This window comes from Mustelus asterias, chromosome 1, assembly GCF_964213995.1.
Source record: "Mustelus asterias chromosome 1, sMusAst1.hap1.1, whole genome shotgun sequence".
NCBI classification, from domain to species: domain Eukaryota; kingdom Metazoa; phylum Chordata; class Chondrichthyes; order Carcharhiniformes; family Triakidae; genus Mustelus; species Mustelus asterias.
In genome coordinates this window covers 133,573,951-133,593,970 of record NC_135801.1, presented here as the reverse complement: position 1 = coordinate 133,593,970, position 20,020 = coordinate 133,573,951, and the positions used below count along the sequence as shown (strand labels likewise).

At 40.0% G+C, this 20,020-nt stretch overlaps 1 protein-coding gene across 1 annotated transcript in view; it reads left to right on the top strand.

Moving 5' to 3' along the window:
• Positions 1 to 8,494, top strand: part of LOC144497906 (sorting nexin-18-like) — a 50,038-nt gene extending 41,544 nt beyond the window's left edge. Inside the window, exon 2 of the mRNA XM_078219354.1 lies at positions 6,292 to 8,494. Coding sequence (XP_078075480.1) covers positions 6,292 to 6,545 — 254 coding nt within the window. The 3' untranslated portion in view covers positions 6,546 to 8,494. The remainder of the gene's footprint in view (positions 1 to 6,291) is intronic.
• Positions 8,495 to 20,020: the final 11,526 nt, after the last annotated feature.

Below are 20,020 nucleotides of genomic sequence, written 5' to 3'. Positions count from 1 at the left end.
TGCATGTGATTGGAATTTTCTGGTAGCAGCAGGACTGGAAGTGCATGGCAGTCCAATGTATGAGTCCTTTTTTGGAGGCAGCCTGTCTGGTCACAGTATACCACAGAGTTTCTAAATGCTAGTGTACAATTGGAAAGTCTTTAAGGAAACTACATTTTGAAATTTTATAAGTCTATTAGTTTGTACCTGAGGTTTTTGATTAATATAACCTCCAGCGTAGCACTGGCTTAATCTTTGCTTGGGTAATTAAACCTTGTATTTAAAAAAGAATTAGCACCACTCCTGTACAGACTGAAGTGTTTATTACTGTTCAGCCCTATGATTAGTGAGCAGGGCTATGATTTGAATTTGAGTCAAATTTTCTAGCTGGTCAAAGTAACTGCTTTGAGTCTCATTTATAGTGGAATGTTGGTTATCTACCAATCTCATTATTATCCAGAATTTTCTTGGGTCAGAGCCCTATTTAAGACATTGCCTGATTACAGTTCCTTTGTATTTCATCTACCGCCAGTGAACTGAAGTACATTTTTTTTGATTGTTTTGTAGTGCACTTCAGAACTGGGGAAAACATTTTGAGAGACATGCACCCTTAAGTTTGAATTGTTCATTTTTATTCAGTTCTGTGCAAAATCTGTGTTGTACATATATATTTTTGGAAGTTAACAAATGCATGTGATTGGAATTTTCTGGTAGCAGCAGGACTGGAAGTGCATGGCAGTCCCCCTTGTAGGCGGGATGGCTGGCCATGCACAAACACACAGTGACCAACTAATTAGGTGTTTGTGCAGGAGTGACAAAAAGTGGTGGTTCAGACAGGAAGTTAACACCCCTGCTATTACCTTACAGGGTTAAAGCTGGATCCCATTGTGATAAAGGCGATAGGCATTAATTTCCTGGAAGCCTTTATTCTCGCTACCTGTGAGGGTGTTTTGGGAATTGCAACTGCTGTAACCCCGTCTCCAACTGTCGCCTGGATCCCTGAAACCGGAAGCCATCACCCTACCCCTTCTTTCAATTACATTGGACATTTCCGCCATCACCCTCAACTCTCACTCCATTACCCTAGCTTTGTCTCCTGTGACTTTGAACACACCTGTGTCCCCTTCACTAGCTATGATTGTCTCGCGAGCCGCCCCCCTCTTTACCACCTTCCATCCCTCCCTCAGTCAGCCATGCTCCATTCCCCTTTGATTGCCATCATCTGATCTCCATCATCAATGTCTCCTCGCCAGTAGCTGAACGAACTCCACATACAAGATGAACAGCTTCTACAGGTGGCTTTGGACAACCTCATTTGCAGCACACCATGTTTAAGCAGTCGTGAATCTGAAGGCATGTGATTCTCATTTACTGATTACCTAATTGGAAAGTACAATTAAATCTGGGGAGGTTGCCTTTTAGTGAGCATACATGACTTGCAACTGTATTAAAATGAGGTTCCTGAATATGAAGCTGATCCACCATCAATCCGCTGCTAACTTAATACCATAGTTTCGTCCCATCGTCAGGACCTTTCGCACAATTAAGTGGCCCCATCCACCTCATTTGCCACTCCTAGGAGCTTCAAGATTCTGCCCATAATCTTTAATTTTGTGAAATTGTTTTTGATTTTATTTATTACTGTCACATGTAGTATAAAGTGAAAAGTATTGTTTCTTGCGTGCTATACAGACAAAGCATATCGTTCATAGTGAAGGAAAGGAGAGGGTGTAGAATTCAGTGTTACAGACATAGCTAGGGTGTAGAGAAAGATCAACTTAATTTATGGTAGACTCCATTCAAGAGTCTGATGGCAGCAGGGAAGAAGCTGTTTTTGAGTCGGTTGATACATGATCTCAGACTTTAGTATCAGTTTCCCAACAGAATAAGATGGAAGTGTGTGCGTGTGCGTGCGTGTGCGCGTGCCGGTCCTTGATGCTGCTGACTGCTTTTCTGAGACAGCAGGAAGTATAGACGGAAGTAGTGTCAATAGAGGGGGGGGCTGGTTTGCGTGATGGACTGCGCGTCATTCACAATCTTTTGTAGTTTCTTGCGGCCTTGGGCAGAGCAGGGGCCATACCAAGCCGTGATGCAACCAGAACGAATGCTTTCTATGGTGCATCTGAAAACGTTGGTGAGAGTCGTAGTGGACATGCTGAATTTCCTTAGCCTCCTAAGAAAGTAGAAGTGTTGGTGGGCTTTCTTAATTATAGCATCAGCGTGGAGGAACCAGGACAGATTGTTGGTTTCTGGTCACCTAGAAACTTGAAGCTCTCGACCATTTCCACTGCTTCGCCATTGATGTAGACAGGGCATGTCCCTCAGTACGCTTCCTGAAGCCAAAGACCATCTCCTTTTGGTTTACTGACAGAGGGAGAGATTATTGTCGTTGCACCATTTCACCAGATTCTTTATCTCTTTCCTATTCTCTGTCTCCTCATTCTATGCTGTGGAAACAATGATTCAAATGTTTTTTTACGAGGCATGTTTCTTGTCTGTAGATATGATTGCGCAATGGAAAAAATTGCCCTTGGGCATGTTGCCGTAAGCATTTTATTGTCATCTCAAATTGGTTCGAACACTGTTATTGTGTAGGATAACCAAAAGCCCCCTCTGAACAATGCACGATCGGAACCATAATAGCTCATCTTTGAGGTTTTTTTAGGCATTCATGTGAGCACTTGAAACCAACAGTAGGTGTGTAAGTAGATGTGTAATTTTTTTCTTAAATTCTGTACTGCTACTTTATTCAGCATTGTATCAGGGTCATAATGTTCCTTTACGTACCACTCTCCAACATATTTGGCGTCACTGATTTATGTTAGTGGTGGTGTTTTTGTTTTCAGTTTCAGAACTGTATGTAATGTGTCTCGTTGCAGCCTCTTTCTGAACTTGCACTAAGACTGCTTTTGAAACAGGTACAAAATAAAGCCTATTTATAATATTGACTATCATAAGTTCAGAAATCAAACTTTTTGCAACAATTGCTTTAGCACAAATTCTGCAGCTTGGATCACTGTTACATTTTACATAAACCGCCCATCCTTGCCCAATCGTAATCAAATGTGTGTGATCAGATGGGACAGTCACAGTTGACTATTTTACTATTCCATCTCCCCAGCCCCCATAAACACATCCAAAACATCTTGAAATTGGAACAGGAGTAGACCATGTGGCCCCTTTAGCCTGCTCCACAATTCCATGCGATCATGGCTGATCTTCTACTGCAAATCGATGTTCAATTCATAGTGAATTTTAATTTTATTAGATGTTCTAAAATGCTCAGTTTCATAGCCAAGTACTTTGAGGTGTAATTAATGTTGAAATGCAGAGAAATGTTGCTGTTAAGTTGCACATCACAAGATCCCACAAATAGCAGTACGTCTAGGTAACAAATAATTTGATTATTGGTTGAGGGACAGTTGTTGGCTAGGATACCAGGAACGGTCTTTTTGGTAGTGCCACAGATCTTCAATGTCTATTCTCAGTGTAATGTCTTATCTGAAAGATAGTAAATTCCAATAATGCAATGTCCTTGGTGCACTGAAGTGGGGCTTCAACCTATGACTGATCTGAGGCAAACTGTTGGGCCCAAGTTGATTAGTATGTTTGTTAAAGATTTTGGGTAAAGGCCAGAAAGATTTTGAGTTTTATGATTCAAAGCAATGCCTGTTTTTTTAGAGCAGAAAATATAGGTATTGTTCGGTACTACTTTGTTTTTCTATATCATGGTTTTCTGGGTTTGGATAATTTTGTAGCTTGTTTTTCCCCATCGTCTCCAAGCATGTTTGCATATGAGCCGCCTTGGGATATTTCTTGTGTTAGATCTCTCCTGGATTGGCAGCTAATGAAGTCTGATTCATTTTGTGAGCAATAAAGTAATGTTTTGTTTTTAAGGCCACCATTAACAGTACCTTTGTCTTGTGTTCATGACATCTTTTATCAATCTCTCCTTAGCTCTGATCTATCCCTGACCTTCTATTCTGCCCCTTTTCTATCCCCCTCTTCTAATGTATAATCCAATACATTTCTAACTTTCAGTTCTGTAGAAGGGTGATACAGACTCAAAACATTAACTCTGTTTCTTTCTCCATAGATGCTGCCAGACCTGCTGAGATTATCCAGTGCTTTCTATTTTTATTTCAGATTTCCAGCATCCACAATATTTTACTTTTATACCACTATTAGGATCATCTAATAATTTATCTTGCTGTTTTAAAGCCATGCTGCTTGCAGATTGACAACTGCATTTTTCCACATCACATCTTTTTCTTTTCTGTTTCACAGACCTTTTTCATTTTCTCTCTCTCCTATATTTTTCTCCTTCCTATATGTTTTTGTTCCTTTTCCTTTTGAAGTAATTTAGCATTCTACATTTTAATCACAATATTTGCAACTCACTTTGAAATTTTACCCTATTTCTTTGATGAAATGGAAAGGTAGAAAGCCCATTTCATTGCTTTGAATATGGAAGTGATATGAAAACCTGGTTTGAAAATACAAGTTAAGTATCTTTATCTCTGTATCTCGTTGTCCTGAAAAGAGTAAGAAGTCTCACAACACCAGGTTAATGTATAACAGGTTTATTTGGAATCACGAGCTTTCGGAGCGCTGCTCCTTCATCGGGTGAATGATGAACTCATTGAAGGAGCTTGTGATTCCAAATAAACCTGTTGGACTTTAACCTGGTGTTGTGAGACTTCTTATTGTGCCCACCCCAGTCCAACGCCAGCATCTCCACATCATGTCCTGAAAAGACATATGGGTGTCTTGGATGCCACCTGTGGCTAGGGCTGAGATTACAGACAGAAACCTACTAACTGTCCACCAATGCTATCCTCTACATTGCTTCTGGAAAGAACAGTTTGGGCAACCGGATCTCCAATTTGTGTTTAGTTTCCTCTTGGAAAATGTGTCCGTTCTGCACTCCATCTAGGGCCCTAAGCAACTGAAGGCTAAGTGGGTGGAGGTGACGCTTAAGAGCTGCACCATTAGTGAGAAATCTGTTACGGTCCCATCCCAGTGGCTCAGACCTTTCTTACTGACCATTTGAATTACTAGAGTAAACTTCATTAAAGACTGATCGGATCAGATGAACAGCAGAGAGCACAAAACATTAAAATGTAGAAGGTATTGTTAAGTTGCAGGAAGTAAATATCTCATTTACTGGATTTTTTTATTCATACTAAATGTTCTTTTTGAATCTAACCTACCCAAAGTTATGTTGATAGTATACGTTTTCCTTCCAAAAAGGCAGCACCAGGAAGGAACATTTACACTGAGTTATAAGAGGAGGAATAAACATGTTTAAGTGATGGAGTACAGCATGCCCATTGTACATTGCAATTGAACTTTTATTATCGGCATCACATTTGAATATGATGATTAACAATGGACATTAAGAAAATTGCTTTTTGCCACATTAAAGGTTTACCCTAAGAGAACGCAGTATAATTAGGCATGACTGCATAATTGTAAAGATATTTGCATTTGTAGATTATCTTCCTGTATGTTTTTTCCATAACGTTTTTCTGTGGTTTGGGGATTCTGCAATCAGTGTTTCCTGCATCATGCCGTCATTTCTTGGTGAGGCTCCTTTTAGGGAGCAGATTTTTCTTTTGACCAACAGAGCTCCCTTTGAAATGGAAACAGTCTTTCATGTTGCTGCATTTTAATAGCTTAGTACATTTGAATCATTTGAAGCTCATATGAAATAGATATCCTGAGGGGTTTAGTTACAGTGTTTGATAGTCTGTGAGATTATGCTAGCAGTATTCAGAAGGTGAAAGGAAACTCCATTTAATAAACACACAATCTCCTTTATGCTTTATTATAGTGATCTGAATTTGCTAACTATCGCTTTGGTTGCCCAGCAATTTTAAAAAAGTGGTTGGGTGTTATTTTAAATCAAATCACTTGCGTTTGCCTAAAAATCTCTTCAGATAGTTAGCATTCTCAGCAGCAGTTCAGTGTGTTGTCTATCAGCAAATAAATTTGGTAGTTAATGATCTCGTGGGCCTGGAGTACAGAACCTATATAATCTGGATCTCCTTGAGAAAGTGATTACGCTGACAGAATCATTTTTTAAATGTTTGTTGAGCTGAACCAAGATTCTCGAATAACCATTTTTTCCATGTTGTATTTGTTAGATTTCTGATCATTTCTATCGAGTTTGTTTTTAAAGAAAACCAAACTGCTGCATGTGACCAATCTATATACGGTTTTTCAAAATTTCTATACCCAAAATCTCATTTATAAAGTCCATCCATTGTATTTGCCCAGGTCACTGACTCTGGTTTGTTTTTTGAACAGGTGCTCTAACCAAAGTAAAGGAGAGTCAACGGCACGTGGAAGAAGGAAAGATGGAACCACAGCAGGCAGACGGGGTCCGTGAACGATGTGACACTATTTCTTTTGCCACGCTGGCAGAGATTCACCATTTTCACACTATTCGTGTGTCAGACTTCAAGACGCAAATGCAACACTTTCTTCAGCAGCAGATCCAATTTTACCAGAAGGTGACTCAGAAGTTGGAGGAAGCATTGCAAAAATATGATGGTGTTTAACTGCTGCCAGGCTGATCTTTTTTCCTGTGGCCTTTTCACATCTGAATATTGCAGGTGGTCAGCAGGCTGCCAAAACACTCTTGAATCGCACTTGGCGTTTTGAAGATCATGTTGGGATCCTAACTTGTGATCTGGTATCAAAATCTGTTGAACTATATTTTGTAAAAACAAAATGGAGTTTGTTACATGGCAAATTACTCAAGTACATGGGGAGGGATTGAGAGGAAGGTCATTTAAGTATGTTATGTACTATATGCTACACTACCATACTAATTTTGTTCTGCAAAACACAGTATGTGTATACTATCTAACTTTGCTTTATTTAACAATGTTATTTAGGGTATACCATTAGGCCCAAATCCTAAAGCAGGATGGACGGGTTGACTGTGTGTTCTCTATATGGCCTATTCTAACTGCTGAGGAAACCAATAGACTTTAGTTATTCTGTAATAAATGAAATGCAAAGACTAAAACTTGTTTACAGATTCCAGCCAGAGCAGCTAAGTTACTCATGTGCCTTTTGAGTCACTGTTTGTCTTCTGTCGGTTTATTAAAAGCTTATTAAAGGAGGGGCATGCCATGAGTTTCTCCTGCTGAAACTGCACCCCAGGGAGTGAAAATAAATGATTCTGACCTCTGTCTTACCAGAAAAAGAAGTTTGTATGTCCCTGTGCTGGTGGCAATCACAGAAAATACTAATGAAATTACAATCTTCTCAGGAAAGCAGAAGATGCTATTTATTTCTGAATACAACCGTTATGCAGGCAGGAACCATGTATAGATTTGAGAGCAACCTATCTACGTTAGGTGGAAATCTCTGGCTGACTTCTCAGTAAGGACAGAGAAGACTTTATTTTTTTTAAAAATTGTGGAATCTTAATGAAAGGTAACATTTCCCAGCAGCTTGAGTTTGCGCAGATTTTCGGTTAATGGAATATTTGACACCTGATTTAGTAACTTGTAAATTGAGGGAATTTGAACATGAATTAGTATCAGTAACTGAAAAGTGTGCTGGAGATCACTTGCCTGAATTGTCCCCCCCATCTTTCGAAATGAAATGAGTAAACAAAATTAAATCTTAAACGTTGTCTGCAGAAATTTCAGTGCTGATTTGACAAATCATTGGAATCACTCCATTCTGTCATGTCCAACCCTATGTACTGCCCCCACCCACATCCTCAGGTTGTGCTACAGGGCCTTGTCCTTCAAGAGCACTTGGCTATTGTATTCTGACATTCACTGAAATGTGTATGAGAGCTAAAGTTTTGCTTGGTGGGAGTTATACGATCCCTTGTGTGAGAACTCTTCGAATACAGCAGCTGAGAGAAGAAGCTATTGTTGGCAGTCCTGAGCAGACCGACCAAAGAAGTGGTGGCTTTTTTGAGAACTTCTTTCACCTGGAAGTGAAAGTATTTCATTTTAACATAGCACATTTAAGTTGCACAATCCATAAAGACATTTGACTATGCAACTAAAATTATATAAATTTAATTTGGCAATTGGCTGCACTGAAATTAGTCGGGCATTGCTGATTGGTGTACAGTTCTGAAAGTACCATTGATTAAAGGCAAATTAATTGAAGGATTTTTTTTTTTTGCCGGTGGTTTGAAATCTCACCCTGCGCAATGCTCTTGTCAGTAAAAGTAACTGGTACTTTGCTGTATAACCTAAATAGCCAGAAAAAGTGTCTTTATGGAAGATATTTGTGGGAAACTACACAGATATGAAGATGTTTACAGCTTTTTCTATTACCTGAAATTGTGATGGTTCCTCACTGCAACAGTTTGATAACTAGGATATGTATAACTGAATGCACATCCACAAGACTTGCACCAAAATGTCAGACTTTCTGTGAAAGTGCTCTTCATACAAAACATCAGTACAGAGTAAAAAAGCTATTTCATTTGAATGTTATTGTACACAACAGTTAGATTAAAAAGAAATGACCAAAAGCATTGGGTTGACTAGTCATTTATAACTTGCTTGTAATTCAGTGTGTGTATGATTTTAATCAGAGAATTCCTGCAGTGCAGAGGAGGCCGTTTGGCCCATCGAGCCTGTACGGATAACAATCCCATCCAGGCCCCATCCCCATAACCCCACATTTTACCTTGATAATTCCCGTGACACTAAGCAGTAATTTAGCATAGCCAATCAACCTAACCCGCACATCTTTGGGTTTAAAACAAAATGACAATTGCCATAAGTTTTGGCGTAATAGTCATTTGGTTTGCATTTGCATTTTCAAGGTGGAGTTTCGATTTAATTTTTGGTGAGAAAAGTAATCCATTTATATGCATGATTATTTTCCACTCTTCCTTATTTCAATAATTTAAATATAGAAATCTCATATTCTGTTCATCAACAGCATGATGTTTGAGCTCTCCAGTCCACTTGCTGCGATATTAATTGTAATGTTGTGAAATTTGAAGTTTTAAAGTTTATTTATTAGTGTCACAAGTAGCCTTACATTAACACTGAGGTTACTATGAAAATTTTCTAGCCGCCACACTCCAGCGCCTGTTTGGGTACACTGAGGGAGAATTTAGCATAGCCAAATTCGGACTGTGGGAGGAAACCAGAGCACTCAGAGGGAACCCATGCAGCCATAGGGAGACTGTGCAGACTCCACACAGACAGGAACCCAAGTGGGAATCGAACCCGGGTCCCCGACGCTGTGAGGCAGCAGTACTAGCCACCATGCCACCCTCCAGTCTTTCCTTCCTGTATTACGTTAAAGGGATTGTGTTCATTAGGAAATTTTGACTATAGGCTTTTTTCAGTATTAAGTGCCATTAGCCAGCTGCTAAGTCTGGTGGACTTATTGAACTTGAATCCCTTGCATGTGAAAACTCCCAAAAAGATGCTCTTCACATCCCATTGCTTTGACCATGCTCCTCTTCACCTATTCTAAAATTTTCTTCCTTTGTTTGGTGTCAGTATTCATCTGGCTATACTCCAGCAATAAACGTCTGGACATTTATTGTTTTCTTTGTTCATGGAATGTGGGCACTTTATCCATTGCCCTTGAGAAGGTGATCAACCACTTACAACTGCCTGGCTTGTTAGGCTATTTCAGAGGAAAACTAAGCGTCAACCCATGTTGATCTGCAACTGGAGTAGGTAAAACTGGGTAATTTCCTCCCCTGAAGGATATTAGTGAACCAGATGGATTTTTACAATCTGATAGTTTGACAATTTATGAGACTAGTGTTTTATTCCGAACTTATTAGTTAACTGAATTTGAATTCCTCCAGCTGCTATGGTGAGATTTGAACTTGTCTCTGGAGCATCAGTCCAGGCATCTGGATGCCTAATCCACTAACATTTACTATGCCATTGTCACCATATATCCTTGCCATCCAAAACTCTGCTGCCTGCTTTCTTATTTGCACTGTTGTGTTCACCTATCACTCTTGTTCACCCTGGCCTTGGTTGGCTCCCATTTAAGTAATGCCTGGATTTTTAAACACTATAATCTTGTTTTCAAATACCTCCATAACCTTGCCCCTCCCCACCTCTATAATTTCTAGTCCCATAGCCCCCTCGGATATCTGCACTTGTCTAAATCTGGTCTATTCACCTTCAATTTTAATTGCTCCGCCATTTGTAGACATGCCTTCAGTTTCTAGGCCCTAAACTCTGGAGTTCCGTCCCTAAACCGCTCTGACCATCTTTCTTTTCCTTTAAGATATTTCTTAAAATTTATGTCATTGTCTATTGGCCTTTGGCCAACAAATGAAAGATCAAATGATGTAAATACTTACAGAGCCAGTGTTTCAGGCCAATGACCTATGGCCAGTATAAATTGAATACCTCTTATTTCATCTTTAACAAACTTATGAGTGGAATAACTGATGTTCCATTGTCTTGCTGCCAGACTCAAAGCCTGAGTGAACTAGATGGTTTCTGTACTTTCGGCAGAACATAATGCTGTATTAGTGATTTATAGCAGCTAAAGATTTTGCAAATCTCTTTCCCTTTTTTGTTTTTCAGTAATTACAGATATAGTAAAGCATAACTTGAATTCCTGCTGTCCAGAGTTGAATTAGACTGCACCACAGAGTATTCCATTAGTGCTCTATCTTTAAACTGGATGGTGTCCAGGCTAATTCCCCCATCTAAGTTAAATTTAGCTTTCCTTGTCAAGAAACCTTAAGCCAAAAATAAGCAACAAAATGTTGTTGGGTTGTAGAAGTGGGACCCTTCCTTCCTTGTTTCAGTTCTGCAGCTGGCACCATATCCAGTAATTAGTTGTGTATTCAATGACATATACCTTTTCAATTTGCATGTATAAATATTACTGTCTCTTGCACTTTTTTAAAAAAATAATAAATTTTGAGTTTGTGTCAATTTAGAATTCAACTTTGGGTTAACTGTTTCCCAAATTTTGTTGCAACCACTTTTTAGCTTGTGAAGAAATGGTTTGTTTATTGACTAAGTGCTATAAAAACGCACAGTCGATATTGGTTCAAGTTTGATATGTTAAACCAGTAACTAATCACTTGAGAAGGCAGTGTGTGGTGCAGTACCTAGACTAAAAGAAAGATTGGATGAGCTTTTATGGAATCTTAGATTCTTTGACCACAGGAGGAGCCTATTTGGCCCATTTTGCTTGTGCCAGCTCTTTGAAAAAGCTGTTCAATTTAATCTAACTTCCCCATGACTATCATTTCAACTTGCCTACCTTGTGAATATGCCCCCATAGATCTCTGCACTTGCACCCCTCCTCAACATCGTATTTTGATTGTCTCCCCTCTGAAAGTGCATCACTTCACATTGAACCACATTAAATTGCCTGCCACGCATTCACCCATCACACTAGTTTGTTGAAATCTTTCTCAAATTTTCTCACTAATTAGTAAAGTTGCTATGAAACTGGAAATTTTATTCCTTGTATGTAACTCCAGATCATAAATAACAAGAAAAACAATGGCCCGAACACCAATTTCTGGATGTTGCTATGTATACTCTCTCATCAGAAAAACATAATTTGTCACCATATTCTGCTTCCTATCCCTAAATTAATTACGTACCCAAGTTGCCATTGACCCTTTAATACAATGTGCATCTATTTTCCGAATAAGTCTGTTATGTGGTACTTGTACTGCCGTCATTGATCCTATCTTACATCAAATAATTCAAAACGGGCTAGTTGAACATGATCTTCTGTTACCAAATCTGTGCTGGCTGCTGCTTATTTGCTCCATGTATTTCCAAGAGAGAATTAATTTTCTCCTTGACAGTGGTCTCTAGCAGTTTTCCCGTCATTGACATTAACCTGATTGGCATATTGTGGACATATTCAACCTATCCACTTTTTGCACATGGTTGTGTTGGATCATCCAGCCCTCTGGCACTGCTCTCATATCCAAAGAGACTCTGGTCAAAACTTGTTATCTCCACTCCAGTCTTCCTTAGCCCCATATGATACAGCCCACCTTGACATTGTTAATTTTAAGTGATGCCAATCTATTTAGCATTGCTTTGCTATCTATTTTTAACCTATTCAATATGTCTACTCGATCCACTCACCCAGAATACCTTAATCATTTTCTCTACTTCTTCAGGAAGATTTTATTTTCTCCAAATGGCCTCAACCATTTCTTTTATGTTTTTGAAAAAACTTTTCGTTCCCTTTGTCATGCATTAATGTTTATCATGCCTTCTGTTTATCCTTCTTTGTATCATTGTTCAATTTTCCTCACCACCCTGTACTCTGCCAGATTTTTGACTGTTCCATATCACAAACATTTTTCTGTTTTATTTCAACCTCTTTTTTTCCCCTTTTGTTATCCATAAATCTTTAACTTTGGATGTCTATCTTTCTTTAGTATGAGAACTTTCTTAGATTGTTCTTGAATTATTTCTGTCTTGAAGGGGCCTGCCACTGTTAATTGACTGTTTTCTGATCAATTGGAATTTGGCCCATCTCCACGACATGCCTTCTCAAATCACTGAAATTGCCTCTCTTCCAGTGGGCATTTTCACATTTGAATCTTTCTTTACTGTTTCCATAAATACTTTAATCCTAATTATATTATGATCACTGTTACTCAGATGCTCTCTCACTGCAATACACTCCACATGCCTTAATTCATTCATTGCAACTAGATCCAACATTGCTACTTTCCTCTTTGGGCTAGAAACATACAATCTATTAGTCAATGAATTCCCTACTGATACCACTCTCGTAACATTTCTCTACTGGTACCAATATTTTGGGGTCTTGTAAACACCCAACAAGCAGAGTTCCTTCTCTACTCTTTAATTCAGACTAAATAGATTCTGTCATTGAATTTGCGAGTACATTGTTCCTCTGTAGAACGATATCACCCTTGATCAATACTGCCACCCATCACACAGAGCATTCTTGTCTTTTTTTAATCCTTCCCTATCCATTACCAGGAGTGTTTTAATTCCCATTCCTGCTCATGATTAAATCATGTCCCCTTTATGCCACTTTTATAAACCTATTACCCACTAAGTGTCCAATTTGAAAGGGACATTCCTGACCCACTATAACTAGGACAAACAAAACTTTAAAGGAAACTTAAAAATGTGATTCCTGAGGTTGATAATACAATCCTATTTCCCAGGTGTCCAGGGCTGAATGGCTCCTTTATAACCACTGTACCATAACTCCATATGGCAATATCAAGAGTAGGCTATTTGGCACCTCAAGCCTGCTCTGCCATTCAATAGGATCATGACTGATAGGATCAACTCCAATTTCGTGCTTGTCTGACATAACCCTTAGATTTCCCTTGTAGGAGACAAGAATCTGTCAATAACCCAGCCTCCACTACTTGCTCGGGGAAAGAATTCCAAACACTCGTGACCTTCAGAGAAGAAATTCCTCCTCATCTCTTAAATAGAAAATCCTTTATTTTTAAACTTTGCCCCCTAGTTCTAGGTCTCTTTGTCGTCCCCCCTCCCCCCCCCCCCCCCCCCCCCCCCCCAAGTGAGGGGGGAATGCGCTCATGATCTACCTTGTCAACCTTCCTCGGAATAATATGTTTCAATAAGATCACCCCTCATTGTTTTAATCTTTGATTTGATTTATTATTGTCACATGTATTAACATACAGCGAAAAGTATTGTTTCTTGCGTACTATACAGACAACACATCGTTCATAGAGAAGGAAACGAGTGCAGAATGTAGAGTTACAGTCATAGCTAGGGTGTAGAGAAAGATCAACTTAATGGAAGGTAAGTCCATTCAAAAGTCTGACAGCAGCAGGGAAGAAACTGTTCTTGAGTCGGTTGGTACCTGACCTCAGACTTTTGTATCTTTTTCCAAATGGAAGAAGGTGGAAGAGAGAATGTCCAGGGTGCGTGAGGTCCTTATTTATGCTGGCTGCTTTGCCAAGGCAGCAGGAAGTGTAGACAGAGTCAATGGATGGGAGGCTGGTTTGCGTGATGGATTGGGCTACATTCACGACCTTTTGTAGTTTCTTGCGGTCTTGGACAGAGCAGGAGCCATACCAAGCTGTGATACAACCAGAAAGAGTGCTTGCTGTAGCAAAACGTCCTTACTTTTAAGCTCCATTCCCCCTTGCAGTAAAGGACAACACTCCATTTGCTGTACCTCAATGCTAACATAGTGATTCAAGTACGAGGACACTCAGATCATTCTGCACTATAGCATTGAAATCTTTTTCCTTCCTACAAAGGTGTGTAATACTATATTTATCCACATTATATTCAATTTGCTGAATTTCTGCCTCCAATTAATTGATCTTCATCCCTGGTGCCTGTAGTTCATCCAATTTATTTGCATTGACACACATGCATTCCAATACTATACTATTCCACTTTGCTTTTTGTGTCATTTAATTTCCACTTTTTGTACACTGTTCTTGGTGTTTGTCCCTCCTTGTTTTCTATGCAACTTGTCTCTCTTCTCTTGCTCCATCCTGGTGCCCCTTTTCCCCTTTCAAATTGGTTTCAAACCTCCATCATGGTAGGGAATTGGTCCCAGCCTTATTTAAAAGTAACCTGCCCTAGTTAAACAGGTCCCTCCTACACCAGGACTAGTCTCAGTGGCTCAGTAATATGGAGCTGTTCCTTCTGCACTATTTCTGCAGCCCTGTATTAACCTGTACTATCTTCCTGTTCCTGTATTCATGGGGCATAGGGAGTAATCCAGAGATTACTTCCTTTAAGACCTGCTCTTTATAATCTTTTCACTAGCCTCATATTCTATCCTTCGGACTTCAACCTATTTCGTATTTATACCACTGGTTTTAACATGGATCATGACTTCTGGCTGTTTCCCTGCTGCCCAGAATGTCCTACATCCATTCAGTGAATATTTCTGGCACCGGGAAGGCAACACACCCATTTCAGAAATGCCTGTCTATCCCCTGACTACTGAGTTTCCTTTATAACAGCCACATTTCTACATTTCTCATGCTCTTCTTTGCGCGCACACACCCTTCCCACAGCCCCAACCCTCACCCAGTCATACAGCTGAAACTCCCAACACTACTTTTGACCAAAACTCCCTCTAGCTTTTCCTCTGTTGTGTGAGGCATATTTATTGTGCTGGTGGTCCTATTAAGATTGTGTTGGCAATGGAGCACTGCATGTGTTCTCGATTATTGTGGTCTTGTATGTGAGCTACTTGGAACCAAGTTTGTACACGATCTATTGCACTATCACATTCCAGATTGCTGCACAGCTTAGTGGGAATATTGCATCTTACAACACTCCTTCTGAGGTGTTGGCATCCTCACTGATATTCAATACTGAAATTTTGGGTGTGATAACCCTCAGGGAAGGTGTTCACCACCTCCTCCTCTTCCTGAACTCTAGCTCTTCATGACCATCTCTTGAAACATTCTAACTTCAAAACTGTCAGCTTCCTTATACACGGTAGTCAGTCTTTAAGCTTGCAAGATAGGAGCTTGGAGTGTTGAGACACTTCCTGCATATGTGGCTTGCCAAAACTCTGTTCTGAAGTTTCCACACGATGCACAATTGCATGATACTGACCGTTGTTGCCATTTCAACTGCAGTCCTGTTGAATGAAGTAGGCCTGATATTATACTTGGGCTGTGAATTACAACCGGACATAATATTAGAGGTACACATTGTTTTATGTTTATAGTTAATTTTTAAAATGGAAATCTGCTAACTCTTAAGACATCCACAGAATCAATCTGAACATTGACAAAAAAGATTTGTACTGTGCATGACTGATATTTTTAATACTCAGGGTTGCATTTAATTAACTAATTCCTCCCTACCTCAGTAACTACCTCCAAGCCCACTTCAAACGCTGCTCCTCTGACCATGGCCTCTTGTGCCATTGACACTTGTGCTTTTTGGAATTCCTTCACCTGTCCATTTCCCTTGCATCCTTTAAGACCCTCCTTAAAACATGCCTCTGACCAAGCTTTTGGTTGCCTCTAAATCTTCTGGTTTGGTTTTGGTTCCTTTAGTTATCCCTTCAAGGACCTTGACATGTTTTTCTACATCAAATGACAAGCAGGTTTTGCACATGTCCTCTTCATAGCCCATATTGGCCTAGAGGCCATTTGCTTCATTTGGTTTATATTGCCTCTCCTCTTTCTGCTTCATCTTATTCTCTATTTCTGTTGTCATCCAGGACACTAGCTTTTGTTGCCATACTTTTGCTCTCCTGGGAACGTACCATAACTGTACCTGAACTATCTCTTTAGAGGTCCCCTTACCTTTTTGCTTGCTAATCTCGGATTACAATTTACCTGGAACAGATCTGTTTTCATTCCACTGAATTTGGCCCTCCCAACTTGTGTTGACTCGAGATTGTTCCTTGCCCTTTAAATAACTTAAGCCTTATGATCCTATGATTATTCCCACCCCCCAAATGTTCTCCTGTTGACATTCAGTCACTTGACCCACCTCATTCCACATAACCAGATCCAGCGATGCCTGCTTCCTCACTGGACCAGAAACAAATTGATCAATACAATTCTACGTGTACTTCAGAAACTCTCCTCCTCTCTGCCCTTTACACCATTATTCCAGTCTATATTAGAATAATTAAAGTCTCCCATTATATCTTCCAGCTTTTGCATCTCTAATTTTATTGCAAAAATCATCCTCTGTATCTTGCCCACTATCTGTGGGTCTGCGGAATACATCAAGTAGTGTAATGTCATCTCTAGTTTTCTCACCAAATCGATTCTGCCTTTGACACCTTAGGACACCTCCCTTCCTATTATCCTGAATCAATACTGCTACTACTTTCCTCACTTTTCTGTCTCACCTTGTGTCTAGAAATATCTACTGTACAATCCTGCCTTTTCTAGAATCAGGTCTCTTTCACACTGCGACATCATATTTCTACATGGCTATTGGTGACTACAGTTCAACAGCCTTGTTCACTACACTTAATGCATTCACATACATGTACTGTAAATTTAATTCCGATGTATTTGCATTTCCTCTTAGTCTGGTACCTGAATACTTTTTCATTAGTGCTATCTGTCTCTCCCAGTCTTTCACCTGTAATATTTCTCAGCCTACATCTTTATGCCCATCGTCCTGCCAAATTAGTTGAGTCAATCACATCTGTCTGGGATTGGTAAACTACACTCGGGTAAGGAGAACGGCTCATTTTCTCCAGAGGATAGTAATGAACCAATTAGATTTTTAAAACAATTTAATAGCTGCATGGTCATTTTTACACAGTTATTTTTCATCTTTTTTCCCCTGAATTCAATTTCTTCAGCAGCTATGGCAGAATTTGAACTCCTCTTTGGAGTATTAGCGAGTATGTAACCACTACATTATCATACCCTATCCACAGGCTATTTGACTATGGAGTCTAACCTCAGCTGTCCATCCTTCACATGAACCCTTTCTTAAAATTGTTCTCCTATCTCCACCTTGCTGAGAGTATGATGGAAGTAAGTATAAGTTTTAAGCTTATTTGATCGTGTCACAAGTAGGCTTACATTAACACTGGGGTGAAGTTATTGTGAAAATCCCCTAGTTGCCACACGCTGGCGCCTATTCAGGTACACTGAGGGAGAATTTAGCATAGCCAATGCATCTAACCAGCATGTCTTTCGGACTGTGGGAGGAAACCGGAACATCTGGAAACCCCCACAGCCATGGGGAGAACGTGCAGACCCAAGCCGGGAATTGAACCCGGGTCCCTGTCGCTGTGAGGCAGCAATGCTAACAATTGTGCCGCCCCAACACAAATATCAGACCATATATGTTGTCATATCCACCAGTAAAAACCTGCAAAAGTATTGTTAAACTCTTAAGAATTTATAGTTTGTTGCCATGCTGCTGGTGCTTGAAATAGCATGGAGACTTAACTTCAAAAACAATCTGAGCAAACTGCAAGATAACATCAGCCCTCTCCCACTGATGTTTCCTGTTACAACTCGCTTTCCAAGATAAAATTCAGGCTGGTAACAATATAGCTGCTGAACCCAGCCCACAGCTTGTCGGCCTACTTCAAAGGCAGTCAGAATAGAGCTTTTAAGTTTAGCCAACCTGCTCCTGTCCAGTTTTTGGCTTACTTCACAAGGTTTGATTCATGACTGACTACAAAATACAACCGAGTGCTGGCAGGACTTTGGGTAAAGCTGTGTTCCTGTGCATACTCGGAATAGGTGTCTTGCTTTGATCCAGGCCAGTGCTGTTAACTGTTTACTGAGCATCACAATCACAACTAATGGCCTGCTTGAGGAAATGATGTAGCATCTATACCCAGCCTGTTGCGATAAAGGGATGCTCATGCAGTTTGCCAAAGTTTGTATTCCCATCTCCTCCATCATGTACGGTTACTAAGGCAAGATCAGTAGTTAGTGGAGGGAACAAAAAAAACAATGATTGTCAGTTCTATTCCACCCCTTTTGTAGATAGTTCCGTGCTCTGGTGGAGTTCTATAAACATCGGGTGGATAAATAGTGATGTTAGGCCAGTGGTGGACAGCCTGCAGCCTAGGGCCCATATGTGGCCCATCTGGGTTCTGAATGTGGTCCATGAGACATTATGTTGACCGTTGCCACATTCGGTTGATTTCCGTCCACGTAGTTTTGTTCCTACTGGTATGACTGAAGCACTTAAAGCAAGGACAAGTGAAGTGATGTGCATTCTGATTACACGCAACATTGACTGAGAGCCATGCACTCACTCCCTCTGTCTAAAGTGTAAACATTTATTTTGTTTAACCATTTGAAGTTGATAGCTCTATTAATATGATTAAATGATTAAGCATTTGGCACGTATTTAATGTATTTGAGGCTATCACTGTTTTAGGCTATTTAATAATATGGGGGTTACCTGTGGTTGAGGCCAAACCTGCTCTTACCTGTCGCCTGCCTATGTATAATTTCTGATAGGAATTTCTGGATAGCAAGAAAGAATTAGAAGCCTTTCTCTGTTTTCCTCTCTTATGGATTGCTCAGGTCAACTATAGTTTCTTATCATCATTGGTTAAGATCAGCACAGACTGAGGCTGAAACCAAAATTCCTCTGATCTGCATGACTTAGTTAGTCACCGGCAAGTTCTTAATCATATGCTATCAGGAAGCTGAGATAATCCTTACTCCCAGTTGCATTCTTTTGCCCAAGAGGAAGGAAAGGAGGGTACAACGCCAACCACAGTGCATAGCTAAGCAAGTAGCAAATTAAAACAAACAGGCAAGTGGGCTACAATCAAACTAAAAGTGCAAATGAACTCTGAACAGAAAACAAAAACCATTGATCTTCAAGGTACACATTTTGATTAAGAGGGAAAAAAGTCAGTTTGCGAGATTGCATTTAGACTGTGGTGGCTGTATGATAGTGATTTGTAGCCTTTGCTAAGGGTGCTTGAGTTTACAGATATTTTCTCCCCTTTTCACTTGGCAGACCGTTTGCTGCAATGTCCTCACCAATGTTACCTTGAAACCAGACTTCAGTAATAACAGTTTCCTTCTGGCAAACAACTAAATGGTTGGCAGGAAGAATGAAAGGTTTGAGCCTTGTGGCTCATCCAAACCAACAGCCCAAATCTGAGCAGTGATTTAGTGCAGGCTTGTCCAACCTTTTCACATGAGGAGCCACATTTCAATTTTATTCTCACTTCAAGGGGCAGATTTCGGAAAGGTGAGGTTAGGCACAATATTAAACATGAATTTCAAAAGAAAAGTTGAGGTATCAGGAAAATAAACATCTTGCTCACCAAAAAAGAAAGCATTAAATTGATTTTTTTTGAAAATATAAGTAATAAAGATGGCCATTAGTAAGCGAAAGGTTACCAGTCCAGCACACTCCCAGTCGCAGGATCCTCACACACCCTCACCCACTGTTGTGTGTGGAAGATGAGTAACAAATCTGAGATTGTGAGTGGGCCAGAAATATTAACGCACTCTTGCACTCATTATCACTCACTCGCATGCTCACCATCACTCACGCGAACACACACCCCCACCACCGCCCCCCCCCCCCCCCCCCCCACACACACACACACACACACACAC